This window comes from Onychomys torridus, chromosome 11, assembly GCF_903995425.1.
Source record: "Onychomys torridus chromosome 11, mOncTor1.1, whole genome shotgun sequence".
NCBI classification, from domain to species: domain Eukaryota; kingdom Metazoa; phylum Chordata; class Mammalia; order Rodentia; family Cricetidae; genus Onychomys; species Onychomys torridus.
In genome coordinates, this window is record NC_050453.1 from 49,482,110 (window position 1) to 49,494,735 (window position 12,626).

General features: G+C 36.2%; 1 protein-coding gene across 1 annotated transcript in view; it reads left to right on the plus strand.

Annotated features, from left to right (window-relative positions):
* The window catches only part of Rgs21 (regulator of G protein signaling 21), a 47,788-nt gene that overhangs the window by 30,618 nt on the left and 4,544 nt on the right, over positions 1 to 12,626 (plus strand). The window contains exon 4 of the mRNA XM_036201744.1: positions 2,580 to 2,746. Within this exon, the coding sequence (XP_036057637.1) occupies positions 2,580 to 2,746 (167 nt within the window). The remainder of the gene's footprint in view (positions 1 to 2,579; positions 2,747 to 12,626) is intronic.

Consider the following 12,626-nt stretch of genomic DNA (forward strand, 5'->3'; position numbering starts at 1 on the left):
AAGAGAATGGGAAAAATCCAGAGGCAAAGATAGATGGGATAAATTAAGTTCAGAAAAGCTGGCTAGAAACTAAGTCAAGCTAAGGCCTAGCATTCATAATTAAGAATAAGCCTCCCTGTGTGATTTATTTGGGAGCTGGGTGGCAGGGCCCCGCACAAAAGAGCAAAAACCCCCAAACAACAAATACTCAAATAAAAGACTAAAGCCATAGATTCGTCTAAATACCTGTTTGATGTGGCTTTTGTAAAAACAAGATAATTAATAGTGGTATACTTGATCTGTAACCCTAGCAAACTACTTAAATATTTTTGCCAACTTTGCCTCTATGTAGACTTGGCTTTCCTGGTAGTTTTCTATTCCTGCAGTCTACCTATTCCATTTAATGTCCTCTATGACTTCCAAGTAAATGAAGCTATTCCATCCTGCACACTGCCCTCAAGAATTGATTTTATTGCATGTAATATGTTAGTCCAGACTTATCTCGAATGTTTTCAGATTAAAATGTGTCTAGAACAGAAGAGCAAGTCAATGAAATACTGAATACAGGACAAAGAATCCTGACCCCAGAATTAATTATTTTGTGCTTTGAATGCAAATCAAGGTGTGGAAGAAATGCTTGCTTCAGAGAGTAGGCCTTCTGAGAAACTGAAGAGCAGCAGAAAACAAGATCATTTCTTTATTTCTAACATCCATCTCTCTATGTGGCATTCACACACCCCTTGGGGAGAAAAGCTTCATATGCCCTAATGATACACATAAAATATTGTCAGGCAAGAATCAAAGTATTCTTTCTTTATTAAAGAAAACTATATCTTACATGTTTGGATTTCAAAAGTGCATCATGGTTTGGATTTTCAGAGAAAATTTTACCTTTTACTACAAATTGTAATGTGTAAATTTATGGCAGACAAGCTTAGTGCACAGTTAATTTAATTTTCATATGATTAATAATAATTTTCATTCATTAATAACAACCACACTCTCTAACATTTATTCTAAGAATTTTAATTAGCATCTTGGCATTTTTACAATGAATTTTCACTTTTACATTACTTCACATGAGAAAAACATCATTCCACTTTTATTTGCTGTTTTAGACATTTGAGATTTTATTCTAAAAAGCTGTGCCTTATTTTATTGTTAAATTTCACTTCTGTTTCCCATCAGCAGCAACCTATAAAAATTTGACAGGTCCTACTCCTTTCATATTCTATTTTTTCCAGTCAATCTTTCAATCCCCTGTATTTCCATAAGCTTCCTTCTTCCGGAGGATGAGACATAAAGGGGGTAATTCAGCCTGCTGTATGTGCAAAAGGGACCCTCATGGCAGATGGAGGGGAAAACCACCAGTGTTTTGGAAGGCAAATTCTTGAATGACAAAAGGTCTGAAGAACATGTTCCTTATCAGACATAAAGCCTCACTTACAAGCATATCTTCCCAAATGCAAACTCCAAAACTGAATACCATGACCTCAAAATACCAGAACAGTCTAGTCAAAATAGGAGACCTGAACATAATCTTTCGAACATGGCACATATCCAGAGGTACACTTTCAGCCATAGTCAGCTCAAAACATTAAGCAGGAACCACCTTTTACAATTATCTGTGTATATTTCACAATAGAATTCTGGAAGGCACATGTCAATGAGGACTGCAGCAAAATAGAAATTAAGCAGCAATTCAAAGACTTAAATATTTATCAAAGCAATGACTTGTGGCTCATGTTTTAATGGATGTATAATAATAAGGGAGACAAGATGTAGGGCATTATAGGTTGAAGATGTAACTGGGGTTATTGATTTTTTTCTATAAATACATGTTCTAGTTAGGTAAAAGGAAATGAGCCCACAAATAAGTGAACACCAATGCAGCACCTACTGCAAAGTTGCCAGAGAAATGCACGCTCACAAGAAAATCTGACTGTGAGGCAGAATATGAGACATTTCACATTCAGTACATTGCTTTAAGCAATGTTAAGGAAACCCCCCTTATTTGACTTTCAGAAGTAAAATTGTCCACCAAAAAAGAAGAGGAGAATAAACATTCACCCCAAAATATCTTGCCAGTTACTTTCTTGGCTTAAAGGACAGATTTATTCAATGTAGTCACCACAGACCATTTAAGGTCAACATTGACTCTTCTCCTATGAGCCCAAACAAACATACCTTTTTCCTTCACCTTCAAATTATGTCTGAAAAGCTTATAGAAAAGAAATATATTCTTTTCCTAGTTATAACATAATTAACTTGGGCTAAGCAGTTGAGTAGCCCATGGGGCTTCCTATCCAGTAGTCATCAAGACAGTCTCTAAAACATGTCAGATCTAGAAATAGAAATCATAGATAATCTTGTTAATGAAGTTAATTTTTAAAGTATAAATGAAAATATTTTGGACCTATGATTACTACTAAAAACTAAGTTTTCTAATTTGGAATTGATAATATGTAAATATTACTTTAGGCTGGATGATTAAATATTTGCCACTGAACATTCAATAAATGCTCATTTGATGCAATGGACTTATTTGGGGAATGTTAGTGTCTTATAGATGATGCAAAGTTTTCTTAAATATTTTGTAGCTGGTTTGGATGCTTTCCGAACATTTCTAAAATCAGAATTTAGTGAAGAGAATGTTGAGTTCTGGCTTGCCTGTGAAGACTTCAAGAAAACAGAAAGTAGAGAAAAGATTGCTACCAAAGCCAAAATGATTTACTCTGAATTCATTGTCACTGATGCACCAAAAGAGGTGAGTGAAATATTTAAGAACAGGGAAGTTGCAGCCCACACTGGCTGTTCCCAGTTAGAAACAGAGCTAACCCTGTCTAAAGAGTAAGCTAATCATTTCTTTCTCCAGATAGAAGATGTCAGAAGACCCCAATATATAAATATATTCAACACTGGTATATTTTATAAATTAATACATGTGAAAGAAAACCATCTAACCAGTGGAATATAAGCAGTTTTTATTTTTAATGCCTGAGAAGTCTGCCATATAGAATGTAGGAATGTCCTGTGTTCAAAATGGGGTGTGACTTGCCTTTGTGTGAAAATGAGCCAGAGCTATTTATGAAGTGACCAGATCCCACCCATGCAACTTAAAGATCAGTAAAATACAAAGGGTCTCAAGGTGAAATCTATAATTATTGTGATAATATCTCTTCTAACCATGTTTATTTTTAATTGTTACTGTGTTCACATGTGTGTTTGTGCTTATTTGTATGCATGTGTGATGTGTAGATTCATTGGGCTGTGTATATAGAGACCAGGCATTGACTTCCAGGTGTGTTACTATCTAGTCATCCACTTTAATTTTTAATTGTATTTATTTTTGAAATTACAATATAATTACATTTCACCCTTCCCTTTCCTTCCTCCAAACCCTATCATAGACCCCTCCCTGCTCTCCTTCAAATTCGTGGCTTCTTCTTTCATACATGCCAAAGTGGACAGAGAAAAACCCATGAGGCCTCAACATAACTAGACAGGCAAGGAAAGCAGAGCAGAGAGACAGCCTTCCCCAGGGAATAGCACACTGAGTGATTGATTACCCATGCTCATTTTTGAGGCAGAATCTCTCACTGAAACTGGAGCTCACTGTTTTGGCTAGACTGGCTAGCCAACTATGCCAGAGGATCCATGTGCCACCACCCCATCAGCTTTAGGGTTCTAATCATGGCTAGCTTTGACTTGGGAGCTGGAAACATGAACTCAGATCCTCACACTAGTACCAAAATGTTTTCACTGAGCCCTTAGATGATATTTCTGCTATGGAGAGGTTCATTTGTGTTTGGCTTAACTTCCAGTACATCAATACAAAGACTGGACCCCAAATAGTCTAGTATTAATTGTAATTGGTATTTAAACAATTTACATGTTAAAGTTCATAAAGATGCCTTGAAAATTTGTAACATGAAGCAAAAAGTTTTAATTCATAAGTAGTGAGCAAACAGGAAGTAACATTAAACTAGTAATAGCACAAATTAGCTCATAGCACCAGTGATCTTTCCTGTAACGGTAAAATACTGACGACTGCATCAATTACAGTTACTACAGTTTCTGATCCAACATTAGGATTTGTGCTGAGAGAAAAGTGGTAGTCCTTACAGGCAGAGAATAAGTTACATGGACTGCAAATACATTGATAAAATCTAGGACACAAAAGTTCAACTCTTAGATGGACATTAACTACTGCAGTTATTACTAGGTTGGTATAACACTAACAGACACAAGAACCACTTATTTGTGATTTGGAATTCACAGTGGGCAGAGAACTTTAACTCCTGTGGAGATCCTTCCCCATTCATTTCCAAGTTACCACCTAAAAATCAATACATAATTCTGGAAAATTGAAAATGTAGTATATATGATTTGTCAGGTTGATTAATGTGTCATTTCCTGAAATGTTTTGAAAGCAACCCTAAAAAATATATTTTATTGCAATCCTTCAAAAGCCAGTAGTTTTCTTTCCTTACAAATCTAATTAGCAATGGCTACTTTAAGATAACATTAGTAAACACTATTCATTAAACATAGCTAATGAGAAAACAGTCTTAAAACTGTAGCTAAGTAACTGAATTGTTGACTCAGTGACTAAGAGCACTCAGTGCTCTTGCAGGGGACCTGGGTTCAATTCCTAGCACCAAGACAGATCACAAATGTAACTTCTGTTCCACAACTTCTGATGACCTCTTCTAGCACCCAAAGGTTCCAGGCATACATGTGATGCATAATCATATGTACAGGGAAAAACATCTATACATATGAAATAAAATAAAAATTGAAAATGTAAAACAGTACAGCTGACCTCAGTCATAATTAATAATTTTGACAAAACTGCTCTGTTTATTTTCCTAAGCTTTCCTTCTAAACTAAACATCATTAGTAATAATTCAGCTAAATAATGCAATTATTGTTTTAGGATATAAAACTTTTATAGCTTTTAACATTTTACACATCTAATTAATCTAAATAAAATTATGGTTCCTTTTCAAGTAATGGTTAGATTGTTTCAAATGACTCCAAAATATTATCGAAACATGACAAATTTCATTGAAATCAAGGGGTGTGTGTATGTGTGTGTGTGTGTACATATATAACCACTCTCTTTCTTGTTATTTACCATTCACTGTTTCTAACCCAAATGTCTCAGGACATTTCAATGTTTTGTTTTATTTACCAACTAAGTTGCTAAGTCCAAATACTTATTGCCTTTCAATTACATATAAAAGGTAATGTATAAAATAGTAGATTTATTTATTAAACAGAAATTTTGAGTATCAGTTCACATAATAAATTGAAGATAGAAGTAATTGACCTGTACCAAAACTCCACAATTATAAAGGAGACCATATGATAATGAAACACACTTAAAGTTAATTATTGCCATTGTAGAAAAGAGAGATTATAACCACGTGAAAAAGGTATAGGATAGATTTGTAGAGTGAATCACTGATTAAAGAAACAGGCCATGAAAAAAAACAGCCATATTTTATGAAAAGAGCAAGCAAAGCTAAAATATTTCAAGTTGAAACATACTGGTTTAGCATTGTGATATAAAGCATCCAGATATTTTCATATATTGCAAGTATTTTGGTATTGCTAATATCAGCAGAGGAATGAAGAATAGCTTTGAGATCTTTATCTCCATTGTTGAAGATAAAAACATAATAGAAAAAAGTATAGATTTATCTGGAAGGCAAACTTGACAAGACTATGTGGCCATTTTTATGAGTAGGTTAGAAAATACAGTGATTTTCATAAGCAGTAAGTTAATCTCAGAGGAGTTCACAGTAGACTATTCTCCTTTATTTCTGCATTCATCTGAAGCTGTGTAACTGTCTCTAATAAAGAATTAAATTATAGCCAATATCCTTGGTAGGAAGTACTATACCGAAGAACAGTGGCAGAGTCATGTCTAGATGTCTACTTGGTCTTCTTTCCTTTCCAACACCCATGTCTTTATTTCTTCAGCTGTAAAAGTGCTACAGCCTTCATCATTTTTCATTGATTGCACCTAGATTATACTAAGCTTCGCTTCTGAAACTTGTCTGCAGACTGAGATGACAGGGTTGTCAGAATACCATCCTCACAGGCTATATGCAAGAACTGGACTTCCAGGTTCCTGTGAGAGGTGCAGGAATCCCAGCTGCAGTTCATGCTCTCTCCCATGTAGCGTCATCTTCTCTCTGGTTCACCCTTTTAATCATGGGATGCGGTGCTATGGCACGGACTCTAAGGTTTGAGTAAATCTGTTTGGATTCAAATCCTGTGCCTCTTTTTTACTGTGCAACTACGTCACCTCTGGGATTCATATTCCTCATCTAAAACAGGAAAACAATGTGTGTACATGAAGCAGATGGAAATGGTGATGACTGAGATGAAAGGATTAGGACTCATATCGTGTGGAAAAGTTTTTACAATATTTTAAGCACAGTTTTCTAGGAGCGTGTCCCTAGGTGAGCTATTAAATTTTAAAAGTACTGAAAGCAATTACTTGTAGATTTCTCTGAAGATGCAAAGACGGGCTTTTAAGGATTTAATGAAATAAATGTGTTGGATCTCTGCGAGTTCGAGGCCAGCCTGGGCTACCAAGTGAGTTCCAGGAAAGGCGCAAAAAGCTACACAGAGAAACCCTGTCTCGAAAAAGAACAAACAAAAAAATGTGAACATACATTGCACAAAATATGTTAATAAAACATCAGCTTCCACTCCAAAGAGAAACTCATTGAAGAAACTCCACCATAATGGGCTAAGGGGAAAGTGTTTCATGAAGAAAATTTCATGACCCAGCTATTTTGAGTAAATGACTAGACATTCTGAATATTATTAGACATTTTTTCAAGTTTCACTAATTTACATAAAAAGCACTTGAGTGTAGAAAAAACCATGATTCTCAATATTGTGCTTATTCATATTTTATTTTAGACAATTAATTTCATATATTCAGAGATGTTAAAGTCAAAATATTTATTAGCTTTGGGAAACTGTTCATCATAGGAAAAAAATAAAAGACTATCTGCATTTTCCACCAATGGCTTTCACATATTTGAAATATTTATAAATTATATTCCATATAAGCCATCAGTAAAGAAAAAAAATATTGAGAGACGGGTGAGACAATCCAGCAGTAAAAACTCCAGTTGCTCGTGCAGACAACCTGAGTTTGGTTCCCAGCAGCTATATGTTAGCTCACATCATGCTCTTTTACTCCAGTTCCACAGAATCCGACCTCGTCTGGTCTCCACAGACTTGATGTGGTTCACACACACACAAATGTAGGCAAAACACTCATATATATAAAATAAAAAATAAATCTTTTTTTTTTTTTTGAGCTGAGGATTGAACCCAGGGCCTTGTGCTTGCTAGGTGAGCACTCTACCACTGAGCTAAATCCCCAACCTATCATATACATAAAATAAAAAATAAATCTTAAAAACTAAGAGCAATATCAAGTCCACTGTTATACTCACTATTACTAGTAACCAGTAGTTCACTCCCATTCTGGGAGATTAGAAAGCTGTGCAGCAACACCACAGTAGAGTGTTTATAAATTATATAAATTCAGGGGCTAGGTTGCAGCCTGCTCTCAGAGTGCATAATGAGCATGCACAAGGCCCTGAGTTAAATTGCTAGCAATTGAACTATTTGAAATAATTAAAACAAATATGTGTTGTTATTTGGTTTTGACTCTTTTTGGGGGAGTGGGAGCTTGCCACCCAGCTCCCAAATAAATTCACACATGGAGTCTTATCATTACTTATGAATGCCCAGCCTTAGTTTGGCTTAGTTTCTAGCCAGTTTTTCTTAACTTAATTATCCATCTACCTTTTTGCCTCCAGGCTTTTCCCATTCTCTTACTTCTGTAAATCTTACTCTTACTCCATGGTTTGCTGGTTGTGTAGCTGGGTGGCTGACCACTGATGTCTTCCTCTTCTCTGGTTCCTTCTTGATCCTCTTTTCCAGATTTCTTCCTCTATATATTCTCTCTGCCTGCCAGCTCTGCCTATCCTTTCTCCTACCTTGCTATTGGCCAGTTCCTTATTAGACCATCAAGTGTTTTAGACAGGCACAATAATATAGCTTTACAGAGTTAAATAAATGCAACATAAACAAAAGTAACACACGTTAAAATAATATTCTACAATAAATATGTCCAAATTTAGTCTCATTTTATCATCAAAAAATAGGATAGATTATTTCCTTATTTTTTTTTATTTTCTTTTACTTTTTTTTTTTAATTTTGGAGCTGGGCGGTGGTGGCACACGCCTTTAATCCCAGCACTCGGGAGGTAGAGCCAGGAGGATCGCTGTGAGTTTGAGGCCAGCCTGGGCTACAGAGTGCGATCCAGGAAAGGCACAAAGCTACACAGAGAAACCCTGTCTCGAAAAAACCAAAAAATAAATAGATAGATAGATAGGTAGGTAGATGATAGATTTTGAAGTCAGTTTCCTATATGACTACTGTATTTACAACATTTTCAGCTCCTTTCTTCTCTTCAACTCCTTCACACCACCTACTCCCTCTCAAATTCATAAGCTGTTCTTTAATCTTTACTTCTATATATACACACATACTATTGAGTACATTTAGTGTTGCTCATATGCACATGTATTTAAGGCTGACCACTTGGGCTTGAATTATCTCGTGGGGCCCATCCCAGAAGAAAACTGATTCATTCTCCTCAGCCATTCATTTCCTATAGTTTGTTATCTAAGGGTGGGGCCTTGTGAAATTTCCTCCTTCCATACTGGCATGTCAATATATTGATTTTGTTCATTTCTTAGTTGCCTTCCATTTTAATCATTTATTGATGGTTGTGTATATATTGAATACTACACGCTATGTTGAGATATTGAAGAAAAGAGACACTATTGATTCTTCAGTGGATGAGCTACCCATCTTATTGGGAAGAGTCAGGATTTAAAGAATTACAGTAAGTTTCACAAGCACTGTGATGGGAAAATGTAAAGTAAGAGGAAACTATGTAATGGGAAACTCTGAGTCTAGGAGATCAGGAAATATATATCAGAAAGGGTAAGTAGTAAACGTTGGCTAGGATTTGAGAAGAGATGGAAATGAGTAGAACAAGAAGGGAAGAATAAAGGACAGATGAACAGGAGAAACAAGAATCAAGGAAAGGACCATCTATACCCAAAGCAATTGACCTAAGTGGCATGAGGCTGTGTGGCAAGGTGTAAGAGAGGCCACTATAATTTTCAGTTTGCCTTTCATTCTGCACTACCACTTAATCTATATTCAATTAAAGGGATCTATTTAAAAAGGGGGGCAAGAGATAATAGATGATGACAGACAGACAGATAGATGACAGAAACAGAAATAGAGACTGATGACTAAAGAAACTGGAATAGTTGCCAAGTGCTTTTATGTGGACTGTCTTGTTTCATCATTACCTTCATTCACTGCCTTAGAGAAATGTTACTAGCATCTATGGTGCAGGAGAAAAATGTCTTGAACTTTAGAGATATTGAGAAAAAAATCATAATGATGATGATGAGCCTCCCAGGCACCGGGATCAGTGAGGAAAGATGTTTTCAGCCTATGCTCCTAGGTTTCAAATTCCTTCTCTAGACCTGCTCCTTATTTTCAAGTGTTTATGACATAGACTTGGAGCCTTGATATTTATCCTAAAGGCAGAAGAAAACAGTCACACAAAATCTATCATCTTTTCTATGAAATATTTCATTTTCCTTCTCATATTTTCTCTAATTTGTTTGACATCTTAGACTATGAAACTCAGGCTTAAATATGGCATTAGGAAACAAAGGATGACATGAATGTGTCTTCTAATTGTAGATTTTTAAGCTTTGGTTTCAAATATCTTTATTTATTTGTTTGTTTGTTTTACAACCTGACCACAATTTCCCCTCCTTTTTCTCCTCACATTCCCTCTCCCCAGCTCCTCAATCTACTCTCCCTCTGTTTCTGTTCAGAAAGGGACAGGCCTCCCATGGGTATCAGCAAAGCATGGCATATCAACCATAAGACTAAACACCTCCCCTTGTGTTTAGACTGGCCAAGGCAATCCAGTATGAGGAATAGGTTCCCAAGAGCCAGCCAAAGCATTAGCAACAGCCCCTACCCCCATTGTGAGGAGTCACACAATAGACAAAGCTTCACAATTCTAGAGGTTGGTCCTGTGCAGGCTCCCCGATGGTTGGTTTAGACTCTGTGGGTCCTATGAGCCAAGTTAGTTGTTTCTGTGGGTTTTCTTGTGATGTCTTTGGCCCCTCTGGCTCCTACAATCCTTCCTCCCTCTCTTAAGTAGGAATCCCTGAACTTGGCCTAATTTTTGGCTGTGGGTCTCTGTATCTATTTCTATCAGTCACTGAATGAAGGCTCTCTGATGACAATTAGAGTCGTCACCAATCTGATTATAGAGGATGTCCAGTCCAGGCTATGTATTTTATTATTTCTAGGAGTCTGACCTGGGGTCACCTTTTAGATTTATGGGAGTTCCCCTGTATACAGTTTCTACATGACACAGAAAATGCCCCCTTTCCAGTCATCTTTTCAGTATCTTCCTTCTCCCACTCCCACAACCAGATCTCTCGAGTTCCCATGCCCACCCACCCCAGTCCACCCAGAATATCTCTTCTATTTCCCCTTCTCAAGGAAGACTCAGGAGTATGCATTTCAAATTAAATACACAAACCTCATGCATTCTTTAAACTTCCCTGTGTTCTTGTGTCTTCTAACCTGGGACAACCAAGTCAATGTTGCTGATAAAGCCATGAATTGGACTCCCTCCCAGCCCAGCCATACTAAGAACAAAAAAATCCCCAGCATATATATTTAGAAATCTGTGTGCATCATAGTTTCCTATGTGTCAGCTCCTTTTCCCACGGAAGTTGAAGAGGCATCTGGTTCTTATTCGATTCCATCTTTGCTTTGACTACGTGTCTAATTAATCAAGGTGCTTTTTAATTCTATTCCCTTTCTTTTTCTTGCTCATTTAAATGTTAGCAATGCCTCCCAACTTGTGGCATCTATTTCTGTCACCAAAGCCACTGATAACAAACAGATACAGTCTTGAGCAGGCACAGATTTCCTGTACATGCTGCAAAAGGATATGTCTTCTTTAATCACAACCTTTGATAATATATATCAGGGTATTTATTTGCCTTTAATGATGCCAAAAATGAAGTAATATGAGAAGTGTTAGTAGTGATTACATAGAATTAAGTAACCAAAAACATGATTAGAGATGGCTTTGATTAAATAGTGATTTTTAAGTGCTGCCATGAATGAGGTCTACAAAGCTACCTGCTCAGGATTTGTAAGGCCTTTCACTTATGCATGCTTATATCCTTTGCTACACTATACATCCTAAATGAGGAACAGCCACATAATTTGAATGTGAGCAGAACTGAAAACTTCATTCAAATTATGTAAATATATATAAAGCACAGTTCTGAGTCAAAAGAGAGAGCCAACAGGAACACTTTAAAAGACATTCTTCCTGTGAAAACAATTTGTTGAAAGTTGAAATATAAAAATGCTGGTAGAGAAAACAGAAATAGATTTGTCTTGCATAACTTTCAGCTAACCAATGCTCATGAGTATGAAAATTTTCTGGATCATATAACAAAAATGTTTAAAACAACTACAACAAACATCATGCTGAGAACCACCATCTCAGTGCAGACTTATCCATGTCAACCGCACCAAGATCTTTTAAAAAAACAGGACTTAGAAACCTTTAAGTGCCTGTGAAGAAATCTACACTGTCCTTTCCTAAGCATTACAGACTTGTGTCCCATTTTCTGAGATTGGCAGTGTAGTCTTAGTTAAAGAAGATAACATTTTGAAATATAAGCAAATAAAATTACTGTTTCTCAAAGTACCAGAAATCAAAGAGTATATTAGCAAAAGTGAATATTAATTTATATTTTAATATATATTGCTATATATTTACTTTGATATAATTAATAGCTATATTGTTAATACATTATATATATATATATATATATATATATATATGTATGTATGTATGAAAATTGAGCGCTGAGTGTTATTTCCCATTCAAAGCTTTCATCTACCAACAACTTTTAAATCTCAGTTAGTGGCAACTCTGTTTTGCCATTGTTTTGACTAAATCATGGTAAACATCTCTACATTCTTCTCCATTCTTTATTCTTTTCCTCACAGTCCATATCTAACAAGCAATTCTATCATCGTTTAGAATGTGCCCCAAACCCTGACATTTTTAAAATGTTCTCTCTGGTCATAATGACTGGGCAGTAAGTCCTCTTTGTCCTATTACTAAATGTGTTTGGAAAATGCATGAGATGCGCCTGCAGTGTCACTCTCTAAGCCACCATCTATTGCCCACCTGTCTGATAAGGTTTCTAGATCATCTTTCCTGTATTGAGACCTTGTTATTGGGGCCACTCAGACTTAGTCACTATTTAAATAATGTGAACACATTATTTAAAATTCTCATCATTATGCTCACTATACATAAAAGTGGTGTAGTGCTCCAGGGCCTTCCACCTGCTTAACTCACCCAGCTCTTGCCTCTCCCACTTTGAAGCCCAGCAGGCTTCTTTCAGTGAGTCCTCCCACAGGCATGCCCCAGATTTCATATTTCCTACTCATAAAGATA